Source organism: Narcine bancroftii, chromosome 2 (assembly GCF_036971445.1).
Source record: "Narcine bancroftii isolate sNarBan1 chromosome 2, sNarBan1.hap1, whole genome shotgun sequence".
Taxonomy (NCBI): domain Eukaryota; kingdom Metazoa; phylum Chordata; class Chondrichthyes; order Torpediniformes; family Narcinidae; genus Narcine; species Narcine bancroftii.
Window position 1 is genome coordinate 93,687,228 of NC_091470.1, and position 25,612 is coordinate 93,712,839.

At 44.9% G+C, this 25,612-nt stretch overlaps 1 protein-coding gene across 2 annotated transcripts in view; it reads left to right on the plus strand.

Annotated features, from left to right (window-relative positions):
- LOC138753905 (GDNF family receptor alpha-2-like) overlaps positions 1-25,612 on the plus strand; it is an 888,944-nt gene that overhangs the window by 824,867 nt on the left and 38,465 nt on the right. For both annotated transcript variants that reach the window (XM_069917452.1, XM_069917451.1), the window contains exon 5: positions 22,294-22,403. In XM_069917452.1, coding sequence (XP_069773553.1) covers positions 22,294-22,403 — 110 coding nt within the window. The remainder of the gene's footprint in view (positions 1-22,293; positions 22,404-25,612) is intronic.

A 25,612-nucleotide genomic window follows, 5' to 3' on the forward strand; every position in this document is an offset into this window, starting at 1 on the left:
GCATGGTTGACATAGAATGACTGGAGAGCACGCTTGATTATGTCTTTGTAACAAATACATGGGTGGCCAACAGGGCGGGAGTATCTGATAGCCCACCGTAGAGTACATCATTGGTCAATCGGCCATCCTCCATACGGACAATGTGGCCAGCCCACTGCAGGTGGCGAGCGCAGATGATTGGGTAGAGGTCCGTAATTCCAGTCTTCTCCAGGTCTTAGACGTTTGTGACTCTGTTGCGCCATGAGTAGCCTAGGATGGATCTGAGGTAGCGGAAATGGAATGAGTTAAGGCAGTGTTCTTACTTTCTGTATGTGACCCAGGATTCACAGCCGTAGAGAAGAGTACTCATCACGCAGGCCTCTTAGACTCAGATCTTCAACTTGGTGGAGAGTTGGCAGTTAACCCACACGCAGGTACAGAGGCGTCCAAAGGTAGTGGATGCTTTTCACAGGCGTGTCCAGTTCTGTGTCAAGTGAGTTCATTGTTGTCATGGTGGAGCCCAAGTAGCGGAATTTCTCTACGTTGGTGAGCACTGACCCAGTGATGGTAATTGACGGAGTGTTGTGGGTTTGTTGGCTAAAGACAATCGTCTTGCCCAGTTTGATTTTCAGACCAAATTCAGTGGAGGGAGATGCAAATGTGTCGCACAACGCTTGCAGCTCTGCCTGGGAGTGAGCTACGAAGGCAGCATCATCTGCATAGAGCAGTTCTCGAATCATAACTCTTCTGATTTTGGCCTTGGCCCGGAGCTGTGACAGATTGAAAAATATGTAATTAATGTGATGTCAGTATTTTCCACCATGCAGTTCTCACCAAGTTTTGAATGACACTCTTTGTCCACACTGGGATAAACTGAGCAGGATGTTTTTCATGTGTTCACAACTTATGACGGAGCTGTTCTGACACCGAACAATAGGAGTAAGAGCTTGTGTTAGATTCTAAAACTCAGTGGGAAAAATGTACATTTTTCATTATTTCAGGAAGTAGAACTGTCAGCTTTTCCACTGATCCTTCCCCTGTAAAAAAATGCATCTTGAGTTATGGTGGTGCTGTTAGAGTAATGGTTAGTGCAACACTGTTACAGTGTCTGTCACTGGAGTTCGAATCCTGCACTGTCTGTAAGGAGTTTATATGTCATCCCCATGTCCCCATGTCCCCATGTCCTGCCCAGGCACTCCAGTTTCCTCCAACACTCCAAATACTTTTGGGGTTTGTAGGTTAATTAGAAGTAATTGGGCATCATGGGCTCATGGGTCAGAAGTGCCAGTTACTGTGCTTAATGTCTAAATTTAAAACAATTAAAATTAAATTAGCATCATCTGCAATATAGGTCTGAAAGAAAAAAGTTAGTTTGATGTTTTTCCACCCATGTGAGTTTAATTGGAGGGATTTAGGCTGCTGACTCCAGATACAAGCCCCAATGTCTGTTTCTGAAGGTTATCCAGTGGAGTTGCTTGGACGTACACATTGAGGAATAGGGGTTGTCTGTGAGACCTACTCACACTTCAGTGGTGCCACTTATCTAATACATGATGATCCACACCATACGAAGCAGTCCCTACTACCAGAGGAGCAAACTTTGAATTCATTTCTTGACCTCAGGAAAGACCCCAGCTCTTGACTGACAATTTAGTTCCCCTGAACATCAGAGAAGAGAATCAGAGAGAAGAAGAAAAGCCTCCCACTCTGGAAGCTGTCTCTCAAGCACCACTAGAGTAACACTGGAAAGGAACATAAGAACATGAGAAACAGGGACAGGAGTCGGCCGTCCTGCCCGTCGAGCCCTCTCTGCCATTCAATGTGATCATGGCTGATCTGATGATAGGCTCATGTCCACCGACCTGCCTTTCTCCCATATGCCTTAACTCCCCTATGTTGTAAAAATTTCTCCAACCTTGTCTGAAATATATTTGCTAAGGTCACCTCCACTGCTTCCATGGGCAGCGAAGGAGATGTGGGTTTGTGACGTTTGCAACATTCCCCTCTCTAAAACCTGCAATGCAGTCATTCACACTGCACAAGGCAGCCTACAAGCTGAACATTCTCCTTCTCAGGCAGGAGAACAGCACCAGGTCACCAGAGAATCAGACAGAGACAGCAGGTCAAAAAATGAGCTGACCTGCTAGCTCTCCAAAACTGCAATGAAGTCCTTTTGGGTATTTAAGCTGCCCTCTTCTTTCAACAGGCACGAACAATGCTATATATTTTTTACACATTCCACTTCAGTGGTGTAAGAAGACAAGCTGTGAAGTGTTTCAGCATCATTGCGGCTTTGTTTAGTCAGATGATGAATGTTCAGCTCTGCCTCCCACTTCCCACAAGCTGATACTCCACTACACTCTGGAGTCCACTCCACCTCTAGCCCAAACTGCCCCCTGACTAAAAAGCAACGGTCTCAACACTTAACCAGTGGCCAAGACCTCACTTCGCTTCTCTTTTTTCACCCTCCTGTTTAGTATTTAGGAAGGCAAATGGAATGTTGGCCTTCTTTGCCAGAGGGATTGAGTTTAGGAGCAGGGAGGTTCTGCTGCGACTGTACAAGGTCCTGGTGAGGTCCCATCTGAAGTATTGCATGCAGTTCCGGTCTCCTGACTTGGGGAAGGATGGACTGGCTTTGGAGGTTGCACAGAGGAGGGTCACCAGGTTGATTCCAGGGATGAGGGGGTGGACCTGTGAGGGGAGATTGAGTCGTCTGGGACTGTACTCACTGGAATTTAGAAGAATGAGAGGGGATTTTATAGAAACATAAAATTATGAAAAGAATAGATAAGATAGAAGTAGGTTGATTATGTTCCACTGGTAGGTGAGATGAGAACTAGATCCAGGGTAGTAGATTTAAGATGGAGATGAGGAGGAACTGCTTTTCCCAGAGGATGGGGAGTCTGTGGAATTCACTGCCCATGGAAGCAGTGGAGGTGACCTCAGTAAATATATTTAAGACAAGTTTGGATAGATTTTTACATGGTCAGGGAATTAAGGGATATGGGGAAAAGGCAAATGGGTGGAATAGATCCTATCATCAGATCAGCCACGATCTCATTGAATGGCGGAGCATGCTCGATAGGCTGGATAGTCAACTTCTGCTCCTATTTCTTATGTTCTTATATTCTTATTCACCACCTGCCACAATGTTCAAAACCCTCTTCCACAAAATGGGGAACTTGAGGCACTCACTGTTCCAGGCTCTCAACTCCAGCCACCTGGATGAGTGCAATGTAACATGAAAGGCTACAGACGCTCTGATTGCAGAGTTACAAGCCTAGAGGACTCCAACAGCCAGCAGCAATAGAAATTCACTAAGACAATGGTTACTTAAACAAACATTGTTTTTAATTTTCTTTAAACATAATAAGATCAATCTTAATCTTATTACTATTAACTTAACTTAATCTAACTTAATCCGCTTCTAATTCTAAGCACACGTGTATGTAATGTGTATATATTCAGGAAAGTTCTCTGTTTCACTGACCAATCATTTACTTTTCACTTTTCCAAGATCACCAGAATCAGGCAATTCTTATACTGTGCCCAGAATTCAACATTAATAATTTCCACCTAGCTTTGGTGCTTAAAGGTAAATGGTTACCATTCAGGAAGGTTCTTGTTGGTTTCAGAGAGAGATTTGTTGCTCGTTGGACACACACAAACTGATTCCCTCTGATCAGTCACTTCAGTGTCTTGCCAAAGAAACGTGACCCATCGTTGGTTTTCCAAATGATAACCTCTTCTTCAAGGTTGCCACAGAGTTCCTCTTGTTTCCCTGATTTCAGGACAAACACTCTAGCCATCCATTTCCTCTTGTAAGGACTACAAGTGTTTTCAACAGGCTGAACTCGGAACTCACAACCTGTCTTCAAAATGGGAGTTTTCAACAAGCTGCCAGCTTGCATTTTCATTTTGCAGTCTCAACTGCTACTGTAGAACTGACCTCTCTCTCTCTCTCTCTCTCTCTCCCTCTCACTCACTCCCTCTCTCTCTCTCTCTCTCCCCCCAAAAGAGAATCACTTGTTTGTTTTTTCCTCTCTCTGCTTGTAACAACCAAATAACCTCTCCCAAGGCTAAAAACCTCAATTTCAAAAGATCTTATCAGCCTCTTCCTGGTCATTATTCGATTTACACCTCCTTGTGAAGTTCTCTTCAAAACAGTTCCATTGTCTCTGCAAAATCACTGCTGACGCAATGCCTCACTTCAGCAAAGCTCTTGCATTTTAAATGAGGTCTTTTGTGAAGTGTAACCAAAACTACACCCCCACAATCTATCTCATTTAAAGATATATTTTACCATTAAGTATTCTAACATATCCTGTAAACAGTAGTGAAAACACAGAGATGCTGGAGGAACTCAGCTGGGCTCACAGCGTCCCTAGAAGGTAACGATATATTACTGACATGTCAATTTTTATTCATTCAAAATTTCAGATTTTCTGTATCATGAAGGGAGTTGAAGAGGCATTAAATTAACTTTCATTGAATTTAGCCTGTTTAATCGCATCATGACGCTGACACATTGGGTTCGTTCAACTGGCCTAAAAATGTTTTACTGCTGATTTTCATTTGTCCTCAGCATCTGATGCCTCTCGTGTCAGTGCCCAACAATAATCAGCCAGCATTGATGGATTCCAGTTGCACTGCTTTTCCATGGTTACAGTGTCCTGGTGAAATCTTTCACCCTGTTTGTCACTGACTGCACCAGGATCAGTAGGGAAGGAGTCCAAGTGTGAGTGCAGAAAATGAATTTTCAATATGTTGCTCTAGACTTAAAATAGGTTTATCTAAAAAAAACTGAAAGCTTTTAGGTGATTTTAATGACCAGCAGCCAAAATACATAAAATACACCCAAAAGTGTTCAGGCAGCAAAATCTTCATTGTCTGTAACAGCACTAACATTCCCTGCACAAAGTGATGGGAGTCTTGATTGGCATAGATGGACAAAGAACTTGTCAAAGAATTCACTTGAGATTTATTGTCAGAGTACATACATGACATCACATACAACCCTGAGATGCTTTATCCTGCAGGCGAGGCAGAATTATCACTTATTGGGAATGCATTAAAAAACAGATTTAATGTAAACAAATAAAGATGTAAACAAACTGACTGTGCAATACAGAGATAAAAAATCAATAAAGTGCACAAGTAAGAATCCTTGTTCCTGATTGAGTTTGTCGTTGAGGAGTCTGATAGTGGAGGGGTAGCGGCTGTTCCTGAACCTGGTGGTGTGAGACTTGTGGCACCTCAATCTTTTTTCCTGATGGCAGCAACGAGAACAGAGCGTGTGCTGGGTGGTGTAGATCCTTGATGATTGCTTCTGCTCTCCGACGGCAGCGTTCCCTCTAGATGTTCTCGATGGTGGGGAGGGTTTTGCCTGTGAAGTCTTGGGCTGCGTCTACTATCTTTTGGAGGGCTTTTCACTCAAGGGTATTGGTGTTCCCATACTAGACCATGATGCAGCCGGTCAGCACACTTTCCACTACCCATCTGCAGAAATTTGACAGGGTTTTCAATGTCGTACCAAACCTCCGCAAACTCCTGATGAAGTAGAGGCACTGATGTGCTTTCTTCATGATGCCATTTGTGTGTTGGGTCTCGTAAATATTCTCCGAGATAGTGAGAAAGTGACTCCAAGAACTTAACTTTGGTCTCCCTCTCCCTTTCTGATTCTCCCAATGATCACTAGATTTTACACCTCTGTTTTTTCTCTTCCTAAAGTCAACAATCAGCTCCTTGGTTTTGGTGACATTGAGTGCAAGGTTGTTGTTGGTGCACCACTCAGCCGGGTTTTCAATCTCCCTCCTGTACGCTGCCTCATCGCTCCATTTTATACAACCCACCACCCTGATATCAGCAGGGAATTTGCAGATGGTGTTTTCATACCGAGCCACACAGTCATAGGTGTAGAGTGAGTAGAGCAGGAGGTTAAGAATGCAGCCCTTTGGTGTTCCAGTACTGATGGAGATTGTGGAGGAGACGTTCTTACTAATCCTCACTGATTGTGGTCTAGAGGTGAAAAAAATCTATGATCCAATTACACAGTGAGGCCTTGGAGTTTGCTGATCAGTTTTGAGGGGATGATGGTGTTAAATGCTGAGCTGTAACCTTTGTATGTATGTATGCATCTTTGTGTAGAGCCAGTGAGATGGCATCCGCCGTAGACCTGCTGCTTTTGAACCAACACCCAGAACAAGCTTCTTGTTAATGTTGTCTATGGAATGAGAGCATTTGGAAGTATGGAGAACTTCACGACTCTCCTGGTTTTCTGTTCTGATGCATTTAACAGCTGCACTCAATCTTAAAAGACTGAACATGCAGGAGGGGCTGGCTATCATCGTTGAGAAATTAACTGGTAACCCAGATCCCTTCTACATCAGCGAGGCCATCCATGTTGATCAATACCCTGTCAAATCCTTCTGACCAATGACCCTGATAGCCTCATTACTCCAAACCCAGTTTCCAGTTTCACTGTGTGACAATTTAAACCAGCCGGGGTTATAAAGGAGACAACCTTGAGTGCTGTCTCTTAAATGAATCTCGGATCTTGTATTCATTGACATGGTGGGAATACCATTAGCAGAACCCACATTTCAAAACCATCCTCAGCTGCCCTTGAGATGTGATGGTCAGTGACTCCCTGAGTCAAAGAGCAAAACATGAAAGTCTGCAGACACTGGGGTGGAATTAAAATACAAAACATCGGAGAAACTCAGCAGGTCAAACAGTGCACTTTATACAGCAAAGATAAAGATACATAACCAACATTTTGGGCTTGAGCCCTTCATCAAGGAATGAGTTAAATGTAGACAGACACCCAAACAAAATGGCAGGGGAGGGAGCACAGGCAGGTGGGACTAGGTGGATAAGGGAGGGAGGGCACAGCAGCAAAATGGGGGAGGGGGGTATGGCTCTGTGAATGGAGAGGGAAGTGGGTGGAGAACTGGAGGAAAGCAAGTAGGGATGAGGAAGAGAGGGAGAACAGGGAGTGCGTTAGCAGGAACCAGACAAGTCAATGTTAATGCCATCCGGTTGGAGAGGGCCCAGGCAGAAATTAGGTGTCGCTCTTCCAATTTACGGGAGGTCCTGGTTTGGCAGCGCATAAGGTCATGGACAGATTTGTCAGCGTGAGAGCGGGGCGCAGAGTTGAAATGGTAGGTTACTAGGAGATCCTCCTCATTGATGCGAAGGTGCTCAATGAAGCAATCTCCCTGCCTGTGCCCAGTTTCTCCAATGTAGAGAAGGCCACAACAAGAGCACCAGATGCAGTAGGTGACTCCCGCAGATTCTCAAATGAAGGGTTGCTTCACCCTAACAGCCCCCGATAACCTCTGTCATCATTGTAATCTGTAGGCCTGAATCAATGGTGTCAGGACAGCGTCAATTCTCCAACACATCTGATGAATTAAATTTCTAATCAGGTAAAACTCATAGAAGAATCTGTGTCAATAAGATATCACAGAACTACGAGAATGTCATGAAAACCCATCTGGTTCACCAGGGGCTTTCCAGGAAGGAATTTAGCAGGCACTGTGCTTCATGACAGGTGTACGGCCTGGGTGAAGTTAGCAAATTTGCACCTCACTTCAGAACAAGAGACGAGAACAGATTAGTTACAGATATCTCGTGGAACATTTTATTTTCTCCTCTAGAGTGTCAGTGCGTGCTCAGCAGGTGTCACTCTTGCCTCTCTCAGAAGGTTTTCGGTTCAAGTCCCACTCTGGTGACTGAGTACAAATATTCAGCTAACAACCCAATGCCATCCAGTGGGAGATGTATTTTTTAGTTGAAATTTCTTTTCTTATATATGGACATATAACCCAGCAGCAATAGAAATTCACCAAGACAATGGTATCTTCAAAACAATAATTTTTATGAGTAATGTAACACTTCTTACTTAACTCTAAACTTAACTCTAACTTAACCTCACTATGTGTAATGTGTGCGCGTGACAAAATCCAACCTAATATAGTTTAAGCTTAATTCTGAAGAAATGATTTTAAAGTTCAGGCTCAGAAAGCTTTTATGTTGAAACCTTGAAGTCTTTACTTCTGTTCAAAAGCAATTATGGAGTAAGGGTGAGGCATCAGACTTCTCAAAACTCACAAATTTCTTGAAAAGTTGTTTTCAAAGAATTGTTTCTTCATACGAATGATTTTTCTTTCTTGGATGGAAAATCAGAACTTGTTTTTCTTCCATGATGATTTCACAAATGCAAGCAAGGGTTTTTTTTTAAGTGGCCATGTCAGGATGAATCTGTCCTCTTTTCGAAGTGGCAGCTGAATTCTTCAAAACCACTGTTTCGATGTTCCTCCTTTCCATAAGGAGAACACAAGCAGCCGTCCCTCTCCAAAGGATCGTTACGGCATTTCAATCCTGTGTGACTTGCAGGATAGTCAAGCACCTTCTTCTGGTTTCAAAATGTCTCTGTTTCAGTAATATGTTTTCTGAAAATGTCTTTAGTCATGTGACATGACATCATTGTTGTCTTTGAAGTTTGTACTTCAATCTCTTGTAAAGGTGTGAGTGGATATGACTCTGAATTGTCTGTTGCGACCAGTCAGCAGAATGGATGTGCATGTGCACAGATGCTTTTGAGCAAACACCTATTGTTTTGAGTTTTCAATAGAGAACAGTGATAAAACTTTTATGTTTATAGCTTTGACTAGCAGTCTCACTGTCTCTTTAAGCAAACAGGCTTCCAACAGGACAATAAATAAGCTGACAAATGGTCTCCAAAATCTGCCAGCTGCCATTTCAAAGGACTCTCCGAGTGTAGTTATGTGTACCTGTAAAATGTAAATGTACGTATGGGAACCCAATTATCCCCTTACTAAGAAATAACATAAAACTTTAAAGATTATTTCAAGCACATTCTGTCACAACGGTAACAGGCCCTTTCAGCCCCCTAGCCTTGTGCCCAATTACACCCAATTGACCTCACCTCCGGTACGGTTTGAAGGTTGGGATTAAACCTGGAGCCCCTGGAGGAATCCCACACAGACACAGGGAGAACATATAAACTCCTTACAGACACCGCGGGATTCAAACCCCAATCCTGATCGCTGGCGCTGTAACAGTATTGCGCTAACCGCTACGCCCACCGTGCTGCCCCCTTTGGATGAAGAAGAAGGCATTCTCCCTCATGTCTTGCATAACGTTCATCCTGAATTCAATACGCTTCTCATAGATGATCTGGTCGTTACCTTTTGTGAATAGTTTATTTAATGCTTCTTCGAAGGAGAAGCTCAAGAGACCGGATGGGTTTTTAATAAGAGTTCTGAAGGAAATGCAAACCCTACATCGATCGTGATACCATTATTAAAACTAGATTCCATTTCACTTTTATCTGATTAAAAATATAATTCTTCAGTGTATCTAGAAGATCTTTAACTTGTGTCTCTCCACCCATGGATCATGAGTCCAGTTGTTTAACCATGTACCTCTCTAACCAATTAGTGACCAATATGGATTCCACTTGGGTTACTAAAGACGGGAAATGTTTCTGAATACCACAGTTCTTTTTCTGTGCACTTTGTTGTACCCTGAGAACAGTGGTTGGGCATAATCCCTGAAGTAGTGAGGGAAAGTTTAAAGAGGATTGGTGAGGCAAGTTACACAGAGGGCAGTAGGTGGCTGGAACGGGAGGTGGCATAGGCAGATGTGATAGCAATGTTTAAGATATTTGGAACGATACAGAATATGGAGGAGTACAGACTATGTGCTGGAAGAGGAGATTAATTTCATTGGGAATCAGGTTTGCGCAGACATAGTGGATGAAGAGACTGTTCCTTCACTGTTCCCTCAAGATTCAAGATTCAGTTTATTAGCATAGTAATGAAACAGTGTCGTATTACATGAAATTTCTTTTTGCCTGCTGCAAGGCAGACAGATTCACCACCAGCAGGAATTGCCTCAGTGCCTCTTACAGTCAGACTTACAGTGAGAGAGAAGTAAAAGAGTGTTACCGAGTGTCCATGGATTTGCTTGCAGCACTTCCGTAGCCCCCGCAGCCACACAGAGTCCAGTCCAAACATTGGCGACCCGAGCTCCAATTCGAACCTCCAACACCATCAGGAACCCTTCAAGGCCCTCAGCATCTCCTCGCATCTCGGTTCTGATACATGATACCCCTCTATCGAGTTCAAACCAGCCTCCAGCAGTCTATAGCCCAGCGTGAGTCTCCAGCAGCCCCCAGCTCCTGCAGGTTCCTCAACTCATCACCAGCAATCCATTGCTTGCACTGGTCCCTCAGCCCCAGAGCTCTAGCTGTGGTCACCAACCCCATGGGCCGTCAACTCTGCTTCTCCTTCTCAGACAGGGTATGATCTTCCCGTCCTCTGGTCTTCCCCAGAGTGAACTTCCCCAGAGTCTCCAGCCCCTTGTGGCTGCTGCCAATTAATAGACACCGCCATCTTGAGTCGCAGGATCTCAAATAAATCCAGCGTTGACTCCCTCAATGGGCCATTCAAAACCTATACGGAGCCGATGCCAGTTGACTGGGTGGTTGGATCCTGCGTCTCTGCTCCCTCGCTCCCCACGGGTCTGCACCTGCAGCAGCGCAGCCGCCTCAGCGACTCTGGAGCGCCACCATTTATTGACGAGGTAACAAAGGACATTGTCACCTTATCAATGAGGCACCGCTGCTATTATTTCTCAATGTAGTGGTTAGTGTAATGCTGTAACAATGCCAGCGATCAGGACCAGGGTACCAATTAAATGCAGATGCTTGGATGGGCAGCTAAATCGGTTGGGCTGAAGTGTCTGTTTACTTACTCCACAGTATAATTATAGCCAATACCCCATACACCACATGCATGATGGCGCCATTTGCTGGTGAGCATTGCCCTGACCCTTACCCCATCCATACCACCTGATACCTGCTTCATCTCAGATGCTGATTGCAGTAAACTCACCAAAATGCTGGAGGAACTCACCTTTCCTCTGCTCCAGTGCCTTTTTGTGTTGGCTTATCATGTAAAGCCATTCCTTTGCTACATGACATTGGGTTTCACACACAATGCGGCAGTGAAACTTGAAGGCTCTTACAAAGACAACAAGGGGTCCCTCACAGAGGCACTGCAACACAGTTAGGGACGGCATGGTGGGCGCAGTGGTAGTTCAACACAGTTACAGTGTCAGTGATCGGGACCGGGGTTCGAATCCCGCACTGTCTGTAAGGAGTTTGTTCGTCCTTCCCTGTGTGGGTTTCCCCCAGGGGCTCCGGTTTCCTCCCACCATTCAAAACATACAGTGTTGTAGGTGAATCGGGTGTAATTAGGCGGCATCCACGAAGCCAAGCCAAAGAAGAAGAAGAAGGCGGCATGGGCTTGTGGGTCGGAAGGGCCTGTTCTCATGCTGTATGTCTAAATTTAAACACAAGGAACATAGAAAACTACAGCACAGAACAGGCTATTCAGCACTCGATGTCATGCCAACTTTTATATTCCTAGCAAAAAAACAACTAAACCCTTCCTACCCCGTAAACCTCTATTTTCCTTTCATCTATGTGCCTTTCTAAGAGTCTCTTAAAATGCCCCTCAGGTTTCAGCCTCCACCTGCAGCCCTGGCAAGGCTTTCCAGGCATGCACAACTTTGTGTGACAAAACCTTATCCCTGGTATCTCCCCTAAACCTCCCTCCTTTCATTTTGACAGATGTCCTCTGCTGTTTCTTAGTCCCGCGAAAAAGATGCAGGCTTATCCTTGACTCTCATAATCTTGTAGATTTTAACATTTTAAAATTTAAAGTTTTAAAGGTAGACATACAGCATGGTAATAGGCCATTTTGGCCCAAGAGCCCCGTGACGTCCAATTACACCCAATTAACCTACAACCACGGTACATTTTGAAGAGTGGGTGGAAACCGAAGCCCATGGAGGAAACCCACACAGACCTGGGGAGAACGTACACAATCTTTACAGACAGCATGTGATTCGAACTCCCGTCCTGATCGCTAGTGCTGTAACAGCTTTGCACTAACCGCTAGGTTAACCATGGAGAGAATGAAGAAAAATGGATAAAGACACAAATGCTCTATATCCAAATAAGCTGCTTATATAACAGTGGTATAAACAATCATAGAGCACAAAAAAAGGTGTGAATGAAATTTCTGTTGATTTATGAATCGTTCAGTTACACATTGAGAAATCCACACAGGATATGGAACTCGAGGTTGGGGATTCAGCTTTCACTCTGACAAAACTCCTCAAGGTTGGAAGGATTAAGGTGATAGATTCAACTCGCAGCTTGAGTCTTGAAATTGAAATGTTATGAAAACATCATTACATGCAGGTCGGTAACCTGCACTCATTTACTTGATTTCATCTTCATGAAATGATCTTCTGAGGAAAGAGTGCTTAATGAAAGAGAAGATATGAAATCCCTGCTGTTTCCATTTATTGTAAGTTGATCTTCCTGTGTAAAACCAATTTGGACACAACAGAAAGTGTGGGCTTCAAAGAATTTATGACTTCTTTTGTACATATTTCTCTCAGCGTTACTCACTGATATTCTTCAAATTAGAGCAACTCAAATGCAATATCAGAAGATAATTGGAAAATTACTTTCAATCATAGCAAAATGAAAAAGTCATTAAATTTAGCAGTGGATTGTCTCTTAAACCTTCTGTATCTAATTCATATTCATTTTCTGAACCTCCTTTTCTGCAACAGTGCCTCACTTCTGGGGATTCGCAATACATCATAATGTAGATGCCTTGACATCCATAGCTAATTTTTCAAAGTTACAGTCAGAAACTAAAGGGTAGTGCAGGGTGGAAAAAATGTTCTCAGGTGTATCTATGTCAATGCAAAGGGGATAGAGTGTGGATTGGTGCCGTTGGTGAAACTTGGTTGCAGGAGGAGCAGGACTGGGAGCTCAATCTTCCGGGCTTCTGTTGCTTCAGATGTGATAGATCTTTGGGGGATGAGTGGGGGGGGGGGGGGGGTGGTGGATGAAAGGGGGAGGAGTGGCATTGCTGGTCATGGAAAGAACAGAGGGTTCATCTACTGAGGGTATGAGGAGTGGAGAGATGGGAAAGGTATGACTACATTCAAGGGGTTGTATTATAACCGGCCCAATAGTCATTGAGAATTGGAGGAACAAATCTGTAAAGAGATAGCGGACAGCACAGGAAACATAAGGTTGTGATAGTAAGAAATTTTTTTAACTTTTCACATATTGACTGGGATTCCCATACTCTAAAAAGGCTGGTTGGCTTGGAGTTTGACAAATGTGTTCTGGAAAGTATTTTTTTTATTTAGAATGGTAACAGGCCCTTTCAGCCCACAAGCCCATGCTGCCAAATGTATACCCAATTGACCTACAACCCATGGTATGTTGCGATCAGTGGGAGGAAACTATAGCCTCTGGGGAAATCCATGCAGACACAGGGAGAACATACAGACAGCGCGGGATTCAAATCCCGGTCCCAATCGCTGGTGATGTAACAGTGTTGTGCTAACCTCTACACCAGCAGTGTTGCCCTAAATCAATATATTGAGGAACCAACTAGAGAGAGTGCAAATACTGGATCTCCTATTAGGGAATGAGACAGGACAGGTGACAGAAGGATGTGTAGGGCAGAGGTGCCCAAACATTTCAGACCATCAACCTCTTCATGGAATCCTTGATCTCTTATAGACCTCCAGGCATGTACAAAATTAAATAAATAAAAATTAAGTAGACGTGTAGTTTCCATATGCATTAGTGAGGGAAACTGGGTACCACATGGAGTCCAGGCCTCCCACCAACAACCAAAACTTTGTTACCACACCCAAATTTCCAAGTAACACATTGGTAACTTAACCAAGGAAGTGATTACAATAACAGTTAAAACAAATCTTTTCTTCTGGCCGGGAAGATGCCAAATGGAGCTGGGTCCAAGTCTTCAGTATTGGCAACTGTGGCTCCTTTCTCAATATCAGGTGCTGCATTGAAGAAGTCACCTCGGGCTCCCAGGCAGGAGCGTGAACTTCGGGCTCCCTTTGTGAGCAGGGTCTACAATCCTTTAGACCCCAAAAGTTCAATGGATGCCCCCCCTGGCATTTATTGACCTTCTTTCTACCCCCTGGCATTTTTGACCCCCTTGGATAGTCCCATCGACGTCTCCCAGAGGAGTTGACATTGACCACTTTGGAGACCTCTACTGTAGCCCTTAGTGTAGGGGAAGAGTTTGGGTCCAGTGATCATAATGCCATTAGTTTCAAGTTAATTTTGGATAAGGATAGGTCTGGGCCTCAGATTGTTGAATGGTTCTGTGCTTCTCTGGTTCTATGGTCAGTTTGAACCAAAGGATCTGGCATTTGCTGGCCAGGGAGAACGAAAAATGAGCAAATTGAGATGGTGACGGATGATGGGCCAAGGATGTGATAGGAAAAGAAGAGAGTCATGGAGAAAGAAGAAAGGAAAGGGAGAGAGAGATAATTGTGGTGCACCAAAGGTGTTGTGTGAAGTAGCAGCAGGAGGCAATTGACTGTTACGTTTTAGGTCAGAAGATTGTTCTGAGAAGAGATAGAACTATAGAATATTACAGAAAACAGACACTTCAGCCCTTCTAGTCTGTGCCAAACTATTATTCTGCCTCATCCGACTGACCAGCCTCCAGTCCATATCTCTTCATACCCCTCCATGTGCCTGACAAATTTTTCTTCAATATTAAAATTGAGCCACATTCACCACTTCAGCTGGCAGCTCGTTCCACACTCCCACCCCCAATCTCCCCCTATACTTTTCCCCTTTCACCCTTAAACCATGTCATCTGGTTTGTATCTCACCTACCCTCTATGGCAAAGGTCTATTTGCATTTAATTTATCTAAACCCCTCATAAATTTGTACACCTATGTCAAATCTCTCCACAGTCTTCTACGTTTCAGGGAATAATGTCTATCATGTTTAAGCTTTCTCTGTAACTCAGTTCCTGAAGTCTGGGCAACATCCTAGTAAATCTTCTCTGCACTCTTTCTATCCTTTTGATAGAAGTTAGTGTGGTGAGCAAAACTGCACGCAATACTCCAATGTCCTATACAACTTTACTTTAACATCTTAACTCCTATGCTCAATACTTTGATCTACGAAGGCCAAAAGCTTTCTTCACAACCTTGTCTACTTGTGACGCCACTTTCAGGGAATTATGTATCTGCATTCTCAGATCCCTCTGTTCTACTGCACTCCTCAGTGCCCTACCATTTACCTTGGTTTGTCCTTCGAAAAGATGACGAGGACCATATCAGGCCTGTGCAATCTCCACTGTAGCAGAATAATCTCATTAACATTTACAAAATTCGTTCAGTTCAAGATTAGGGTATACTGTATGACTGGAGTCTGTACACTGACTAAACCAGAAAGCCAACTGAGCCAGCATGGAAAGTTTGGGCTAAAGAGGCTGGTCCATACTGATTGACTCTATCACTCTGCATTCAGGGAACTGGTGCAGAAATAAAAGATCCACAACAGCTTCATTGAATGGTGGTGATGAATGGCTACTAAAGTCTCTCTATTCTATGTAAACAGTCTAATTTGTGGACATAATTGGAAAGGTTTATTGTCTATGATTTACTACCTATCCCAATTACTTTTGAACTACATGACTTGCTGAGACTAGTTTGATAGCAGCAATGTTGACCATATTGATGATCTTTTCTTCTTTGGCTTGGCTTTGCGGACAAAGATTTATGGAGGGGTATGTCCACGTCTGCTGCAGGCTCGTTGGTGACTGACAAGTCCGATGCAGGACAGGCAGGCACGGTTGCAGCGGTTGCAAGGGAAAATTGGTGGGTTGAGGTTGGGTGTTGGGTTTTTCCTCCTTTGTCTTTTGTCAGTGAGGTGGGCTCTTCGGTCTTCTTCAAAGGAGGTTGCTGCCCACCGAACTGTGAGGTGCCAAGATGCACGGTTGGAGGCAATATCAGCCCACTGACGGTGGTCAATGTGGCAGGCACCAAGAGATTTCTTTAAGCAGTCCTTGTACCTCTTCTTTGGTGCACCTCTGTCTCAGTGGCCAGTGGAGAGCTCGCCATATAACACGATCTTGGGAAGGTGATGGTCCTCCATTCTGGAGACGTGACCCACCCAGCGCTGTTGGGTCTTCAGCAGCATGGATTCGATGCTTGCAGACTCTGCCAGCTCGAGAACTTCGATGTTGGTGATGAAGTCACTCCAATTAATGTTGAGGATGGAGCGGAGACAGCACTGATGGAAGCATTCTAGGAGCTGTAGGTGATGTCGGTAGAGGACCCATGATTCGGAGCCGAACAGGAGCGTGGGTATGACAACGGCTCTGTACACGCTGATCTTTGTGTGTTTCTTCAGGTGGTTTTTCCAGACTCTTTTGTGTAGTCTTCCAAAGGCGCTATTTGCCTTGGCGAGTCTGTTGTTTATCTCGTTGTCGATCCTTCCATCAGATGAAATGGTGCAGCCGAGGTAGGTAAACTGGTTAATCGTTTTGAGTTCTGTGTGCCTGATGGAGATGTGGGGGGGCTGGTAGTCATGATGGAGGACCTCCGTTTTCTTCAGGCTGACTTCCAGGCCAAACATTTTGGCAGTTTCCGCAAAACAGGACGTCAAGCGCTGAAGAGCTGGCTCTGAATGGGCAACTAAAGCGGCATCATCTGCAAAGAGTAGTTCACGGACAAGTTGCTCTTGTGTCTTGGTGTGAGTTTTCAGGCGCCTCAGATTGATGATCTATGGACAGCTATATTCCAGTCTAGGTAAAGGCAGTAACCTTCCTTCACTGAAGGATATTATTGAACGATCGGATTTGAGGGCATTCCTGTGATTTTACAATCAATGTTTTTGATTATGCCCTTTTATTGAAGATTTACAGTACATCTTCGATTATCCGAAATGGTCAGCACCAGGCCTATTTCGGATGAATGGTATTTTGGGAGAACTGGTCATTAGCAACTCAAATCACTTCTAACAGTGTTTAAACAACAATAAACAACAAGGGAAGGTGGAGGGAAATCAAAATGGCCTCCCAGAGACACACATGACCATGCTGGGTTTAATTCTTTTTAACCTGTGACGTGAGTTCGGCTCTGAAAAAAATTTGGATAACTGAGCATTTCTAATTGTTTCAGATACCCTCATTTATCTAAACATTTTTGGAGGTGAAATGATGTCATTTCAGCTTTGAAATTTTAAGGATAAGTGAGGATTTCTGATTTTAATGAAATCCTCAATTATCTGAACATTTTTTTTTGGAGCCGATCAGACGTCACTTCCAGGTCAAAAAGAAATTTTTGTGTGATTTTGGATAATCCAATTGTGGATAATTGGAGTTTTTTTTTAAATATTTTATTTTAGAATTTTAAAACCACATCCAATATTCAAAAAAACTACAAGGGAAAAATGCATGCACACATAAACTCCATCTCTCCCTCCTTTCCCCCTCCACCCATCCACCCACCCTCCCCCTCAGAATACATCAAAAAAAGATGAAAAAAAAGAAAAAAGTTTGGAGAATGTAAAAAAAAAACATGAAGTCTCAATATAAATATAATGGAGCTGGGGTTACCAACAGGATGGGCGTCAGAGAGTCCTCCATATTTTGAAATATGAGCTCCATACTTTTGAAAAAAATTGATACTTATTATGTAAATTCTAAGTTATTTTCTCAAGTGGAATACAAGTGCACAATTCAATATGCTACCTCTCCATCCCTAACTCTGTATCTGATTTCCAAGTAATGGCAATGCATTTCCTAGAAACACCTAAAGCAAGTGGTAAAATTTAAATTTGATACATAGTTAAACAATTTAGGTTTCAACCGATAATCAGATTGTACGGAATTCTCTGAATTTAACTTCCCAGCTCATATGATGGGGTTTAAATTCATGTCTTTTGACCAGTTAGACCAGCCATTCCCGATGGGGGCTTGGGGCCACAGCACATTTAAGTTAAAGCCTTGTTTTCTTTTCATCACATTTTATTTTAGATATACAGCATGGTAACTGGCCCTTTTAGCCCACGAGCCCATCCTGCCCAAGTATACCCAATTGACCTTCAAACCCAGAACAATTTTTGTGAAGGGTGGGAGGAAACTGGAGCACCCAGGGAAAGCCCATGCAGACATGGGGAGAACTTACGAACTTAGAGGCAGCGTTGGATTGGCGGATTACTGACTCTGTAACAGCACTGCACTAACCATTATGATAATCTTGCTTCCCCATGTAGTTGGTAGGAGAGAAGTACCAAAACTTTAAACTGTTTCACGGGGAAGGGGACAGAGTCTGAGGGGAGGGTGTGGGGAGGGGCAGAACTGAAATAAAGCTGACAAAGGCTGATGTATGCCTGGGTCATTCAGTAACTCGAATAATCTGCAGCTGCTCCCTGCAGTGATGAAATGAGACTCCACTGTTTTGGATCTGGCAATGTTGATGTGTGACACTGGTTAGTTCCATCTTCATAGAGGCCAGAGTGATGGCACACAGCAGATGAAAGAACGCAGAACCATATAGAACCATAGAACGCTGCAGGACAAGATATTCTGTGCCGACCATCATCTCGCTAGTCCCACTGACCTGCTCCCATTCCATAACCATCCAGACCTCTCCCATCCACGTATCCATCCATTTTATTCTTAAAACACACAATCGAGCCTGCATTCACCTCATCAGATGGCAGCTCATTCCATACTCCCACCATTCTCTGAGTGAAGAATTTTCCCCTAATGTTCCCTCAAAACATTTCCTCTTTCAGCTTAAAACTATTACCCTCTCATATTGATCTCCCCCAATCTAAGTAGATAAAGCTATCCAGTCTGACTATACCACTCATAATCTTGTAAACCTCTATCAAATCTCACCTCATTCTTCTTTGCTCTAAGGAATAAAGTCCAAACCTGTTTAATCTTTCCCTGTAACTCAACTGCTAGTAAATCTTCTCTGCGCTCCTTCAGTCATATTGATATCCTTCCTGTAGTTAGGTGACCAGAACTGCACACAATATTCCAAATTTGGCCGTACCAATGTCTTATACAACTTCATCATAAATCCCAACTCCTAGACTCAATTCTTTAATTTATAAAGGCCCAGATGCCAATGTTGAATCATAGAGTGATTCCGTGCAATGTTCCCTCTAATGTTTAGTAGTCAGTGTGCACAAAAATCTTATGTTGTTCAAATATTTTTCCTGTGACCAAAGTCTGCACACAAATGCTTGTGCAAATGTAAACTTGAAATTGTTTCAAGATCATTTTACCTTCAGCTTCCTCATCAACTGTGCTTCAGTACACAATACCCAATCCAGAACTGCCATAATTTCCCTGGTCGGCTCAGCCACAAGTTGTTCTAAGAAGCCATCCTGAAGCCATTCAATAAATTCCTTCCCTTGAGTCCAGCACCAAGCTGGTTTTCCCAATCAACCTGCATATTGAAATCCCCCATGACGATTCTAACATTTCCCTTGCTGCATGCCTTCTCAACCTCCCTCTCCAGTTTGCACATCACCTCATGGCTACTGTTTGGAGCCCTGTACACATCTCCAATCAGGGTCTTTTTACTCTTTCAGTCTCTTAATTCTACCCTCAGAAATTCTACATCATCTGATCCAATGTCTCCTCTCTCCAAAGATTTAATTCCATGCTTAACCAGCAGAGCCACCCCACCCCCTCTACCTACCTTCCTGTCCTTCCAATACACTGTGTATCCAGGGGTCTTTAGTTGCCAGATGTGGTCTGTTTTCAGCCACGACTTAGTGATGGCCACAATGTCATACCTGCCAACTTCCACCTGTGCTACTAGATCATCACCACCAATAACAGATTGTTAGTTTTGATGTCTTTGATGTGAAATGAAAGTCAGTGTATTATGAGCAGGTCTAGGTTGCTTTATCATTCCCTACACTTTGATACAGCAGGATTTAATGACATCCAGAGTCGCTTAGGAATTTCTTTTAGCTAGAGGATGGTAAATCTGTGGAATTTGTTGCCATAGGCAGTTGTGGAGGCCAGGTCACTGGGAGTATAGAAGGCAGATGTTGATGGGTTCCTGACTGGACAGAGCACCAGAGGTTATGGGAAAATGTGCTGATTGGGGCTGAATGGGAAAATGGATCAGTTCATGATTAAATAGTGGGGCAGACTCAGTGGGCCTCTTTCTGCTCCTATGTCTTTTGGTCTCATGGTGATGTTTGTATTTACAAAAGCAAACATGAGCACATTTAAATTTTAAATTTAATTTAATTTTAAATTTTGGTGGCATGGTTAGTGTAGTAGTTAGTGCAACGCTGTTACAGCACCAGAAACCTAGGTTTAAATCTGGCACTGTCTGTAAAGAGTTTGTACGTTCTCCCCATATCTGCAAAGTTATGAGGGGGGGGGGGTGGTGGGGAAGTTTGGGTTAAATGTGTGTAATTGGCTCATGGACCGCAATGGCCTGTTACCGTGCTGCATGTCAAAATTTAAATGCTAAACTATATCAAGGCAATGCCCTGTATTTGATGGCCAATATTTTGTTGGTTCTCAGCTCAAATAACAATTCAGTCCTTTTCCATATACGTCCTCATGGAAACGTCTTCACCTTCGTCCATGTTTTGAACAATATCGGTACTTTGCTAAAGTGCTAAAAATATCCTTGCTTTTGACCTCGTGTTTATGTTCTAGCTCGTTTTGCCAACATGTATGAACTACTGTAGGATATGTAATACATTTCACCTCTGAGCAAAGAATTGTTTTATCATGAACTGTGCCAGTTAGTTGATCAAAAAACACAATAAAGCTCTTTCTGTAAAGAATGACTCTTCTCCAAATACAAGCACAGAGAGATGGGTCATATTTTTTGCCATGAAAATAGCTCTTTCCCAGTTCACAAGGCGAACGTTAGCAACCCCAACTGTTGAATTGGAACCATGTTCAAGCTACACTGTGTGGGGAAAGCATATATATCAGAAGATTCATGGTCTCAAAGCGCATGACAAATGCTATAATGTAGAAATGACCTCATTCAATTTGTGAAACAGCAAGGAGGTAAACCAGCAGATTTTAGTAACAGTTAAATATTTTAAATTTTTTTAAACAGGTCCTTTCAGCCCATGAGCCCCTGCTACCCAATTACACTCAATTAACCTACACTCCATTTTGAAAGTGGGAGGAATCCGGAGGTCCCCGGGGAAAGCCCACGTAGACACTGGGAGAATGTGCAAATTCCTCACAGACACCGTGGGATTCGAAACCCGGTCCCGATCGCTGGCGCTCTAACAGTGTTGGGCCAACCGTGACGTCCTGCTCTAGCTGTGCTGCAGATCACCTATTCGTATTTGGCCACAAACTCTTCACCTTCCCTCGGAGGGAGCCAGGTGAACGGTTTGCTCCTGACAACTCGTGAAAGGAGGCACCTCCAATATTGTGATTCTTTGGACCACCCACAAATCAAATCTTGAAATGCCCCATTGGTGTTGGGTGCCTCATGCAGTGACTTGGCAATTGGCCAAGGGAGAAGAGTGAGCACTAGGTTCTTGAAGAAGTGATGTGACAGCTCAAGCTCTGCCATTGATATGAAAGTCTCAAGTGGCCTGCAACAAGTGGCTCTTTCCAGGGATAGGAGCAAAGTGCGCCTGGCATGGTGCATCTAAGCACAGATGTGTTCGGTGTGACTGCAGAGGTGTGCACCAACCCAGCTGGCTTATGGCACAGGAGATTAAAAAGTAGACCATCAAAAAAATGTTTCAGGAAGAATGTGAGCAAGAGAGAAGCTCTCTGAAAGAGAACATTTGAATCATTATGGAGTGCTGGTCTTCTTTATGCTGGTGAACATTTCTTTCTTCCTTAAGTACTGATTTGGTCTACGCACTGAGTTCCACCATCTGTCTCACTGAAGAGGTGAAACCATCTGCCTCCTGCCTCACGTTCTCCTCCTGCTCATACTCTCAGCGTGCCTTCCAGATACTTGCTCCATTTTCCCATTCACACCTCATCACACATCGGGGCTGAAAACATGGTTCCTTCCTTCTATCATTCTGTCAGGTTCCAACTTGCATGCTTCGGAATATTAACTCCAAACTGGGGCAGTTTAGCGCAACGCTGTTACAGCGCTGGCAACTGGGACTGGGGTTCTAATCCCGTGCTGTCTGTAAGGAGTTTGTACATTCTCCTCATGTCTGTGTGGGTTTTCCCTGGGTAGCGCCGGTTTCCTCTTACCGTTCAAAACGTACCGGGGTTGTAAGTCAATTGGGTGTAATTGAGCGGGTTGGTGGGCTGAAAGGGCCTGTTACCGTGCTCAATTTCTAAAATTTAAAAAAGTAAATAAATAAAAATCTCACTGCTTTTGAGCAGAATATTCACTAACAGTTTGGTTTCTTTTGTTCTCAGGTCACGACTGGCAGATTTCCTCTCCAACTGTCAACCCTCCACACAAGGTGGGAGTGGGTGCTTCAGAGAGAACTATGCTTCTTGCTTACTCGCCTACTCGGGACTCATCGGTGAGTACGCATTCCTGGCCACCCTGCAACAGCTTTGTCAGGTCAAGCCAATTTTTTTGTCACCTGATTGCACAAGCACAACCCCACAAAGCAGCGTTCTCTTCGGTGCACACAACTGGACCTAACACATGTACAGACACACAATACATATGCAGGACAAGTATTCATAGATACAAATAAATAAATAAACATTGGTTCGTGAATATGAGAGTCTCGGATGTGAGCAGTTCCTTTGGTCGTTCAACATTCTCACTGCCCGTGGGAAGAAGCTGTTCCTCAGCCTGGTGGTGCTGGCTCTGATCCTCCTGGATCTCTTCCCCGATGGGAGCAGCTGAAAGATGCTGTGTGCGGGGTGGAAGGGGTCCTCAATGATTTTGCACGCCCTCTTCAGAGAGTGATCCAAGTAGATCATGTTGATTGGGGGAGGGAGACTCCAGTGATCTTGTCTGCCACTTTTATGGTCCTATGGATTGACCTGTGATACATTTCTCTGAAGCAACTGCACCACACTGTGATGCATCCAGCCAGGACGCTCGTGATAGAGCTTCTGTTGGAAGTTGACATGGTGGTGGCTGGTTCCTTGCCCAGTTCATTTTTCTCAGGAAGTGCAGTCGCTGTTGCTCTTTCCTGAAAAGTGAGGAGTTGTGCATCCAAAAAAGGTCACTAGTTAAGCAAATTCCAAGGAACTTGGTGCTCTCTACTCTCATTACCAAGGAATCACAGCTCTTAAGAAGTACTGAGGGAGCGCTGTACCAGTGGAGAGACCATGCTGAGTGAGTGCTGTTTCAGTGGAGATACTGGACTGAGGGAGTGCCATGCCCGTGGAGACACTAAACTAAAGAAGGGCTGTGCTAATGGAGACCCTGTACTGAGGGAGTGCTATGCCAGTTGAGAGACAGTACTGAGTGAGCATTGTTTCATAGGAGAGACTGTAGTGAGGGAGTGGCATGCCAGTGGAGACACTAAACAAAAGAACGGTTGTGCCAGTGAGAGGGTACTGAAGGAGTTCTGTACTAGTGGGTGCTAAGGGAGTGCAGTGACGGTGGAAGCACTGTACTGAGGGAGTGTTGTGCCAGAGGAGAGGGCACTGAGGGAGTGCAGTGCCAATGAAGACACTGTGCTGAGGGAGTGCTGTACCAGTGGAGACACTGTACTGAGGGAATGATGTGCCAGTGGATAGGGTACTGAGGAATGGCTGTGCCAGTGGAGAGGGTACCGAGGAATGGATGTGCCAGTGGAGAGGGTACTGAAGGATGGCTTTGCCAGTTGATAGGGTACTTATTGAGGGTGTTGCCAGTGGAAAGAGCACTGAGGGAGTCAGGGCAAGTGGAGAGGGTACTGAAGGAGGGTGATACCAGTGTAGAGGCTACTGCAGGAGGGTGTTGCCTGTGGAGAGGATACTGAGGGAGGGTGTTGCCAGTGGAGAGGGTACTGAGGAGGGCTGTGCCAATGCAGAGGGAACTAAGGAAGGACTGTGCCAGTGGAGAAGGTAATGAGGGGGGACTTTGCCAGTGCAGAAGGTATTGAGGGTTGGATGTGCCAGTGGAGAGGGCACTAAGGGAGGCTGTTACATGTTGTGGGTACTATGTCAGTGCAGAAGGTACAGAGGGAGGGCTGTGCCAGTGGAGAAGGTACTGAGTGATAGCTGTGCCAGTGGAGAGGTTACTGAGGGAGTCTGTGCCAGTAGAAATGGTACTGAGGGATGGCTGTGCCAGTGGAGATGGTATTGAGAGATGGATGTGCCAGTGGAGAGGGTACTGAGGGAGGACTGTGCCAGTGCAGAAGGTACTGAGGGAGGACTGCACCAGTTGAGAGGGTATTGAGAGATGGATATGCCAGTGGAGAGGGTACTGAGGGAGGACTGTGCCAGTGCAGAAGGTACTGAGGGATGGCTGTGCCAGTGCAGAAGGTACTGAGGGATGGCTGTGCCAGTGGAGAGGGTACTAAGGGAGTGCATTGCCAGTGGAGAGGGTACTGAGGGAAGACTGTGCCAGTGTAGAAGGTACTGGGGGATGGTTGTGCCAGTGGAGAGGGTACTGAGGGAGTGCATTGCCAGTGGAGAGGGTACTGAGGGAAGACTGTGCCAGTGTAGAAGGTACTGGGGGATGGTTGTGCCAGTGGAGAGGGTACTGAGGGAGGGTGGTGCCAGTGGAGAGGGAACTGGGGGAGGACTGTGCCAGTGCACAAGGTACTGAGGGATGGCTGTGCCAGTGGAGAGAGTACTAAGGGAGGACTATGCCAATGCAGAAGGTACTGAGGGATGGTTGTGCCAGTGGAGAGGGTACTAAGGGAGTGCATTGCCAGTGGAGAGGGAACTGAGGGAGGACTGTGCCAGTGCACAAGGTACTGAGGGATGGCTGTGCCAGTGGAGAGGGTACTAAGGGAGTGTGGTTCCAGTGGAGAGGGTACTGAGGGAGGACTATGCCAGTGCAGAAGGGACTGAGGAATGTCTGTGCCAGTGGAGAGGGTACTGTGGGATGGCTGTGCCAGTGGAGAGGGTACTGCGGGATGGCTGTGCCAGTGGAGAGGGTACTGAGGGATGGCTGTGCCAGTGGAGAGGGTGCTAAGGGAGGCTGTGCTAATGGAGAGGGTACTGAGGGATGGATGTGCCAGTGGAGATGGTAGTGAGGGAGGGCTGAGTGTGATGAATTGTTGGAGGCAGAGTTCTATGCGCATAACCACATGCTTAATTCTCTGGATTCCCCCTCATATCCATCCCCTTCCCAGTGGGACAGTGGAAAATATTTATTTCCCAGAGCTGATCAAAACAGGAACAAGGAGGTTTGTTGAGACTTGGAACTGCGGCAGGGGGTATGGGGGGTGTTGTTCCTGCCAGAACAGGGCTGTGGTGGTGGGGTGAGTGGTGCCGAGTGTTTCCATAGAGGACCTGGTGGCCCTGTGAAATGCCGGAGTGGCCCAGTGAGGTATGGGAGTAGCATTCCAATGAGCTCTGGCAGCACTGCCTCCTTGCCCATGACCTTTCCTCCTTTCCCTTTAACCCCCCCTTGTCTGGTTCCACTGATCACCTTCCATCATCTGCATCACTGTGTTGTCTCCACATCACCTCCCGTCCTCCGTCACTCTCTCCACTCCATCTGCCCATCAACCTCCCCTCACTTTATCCACTATCACTTGCCATGCCCTGCCTCTCCCCTCCCCCTCACTGCTGTTTACAAGCTATCTCCTGCCTGCACCCTCAGTCCAAATGT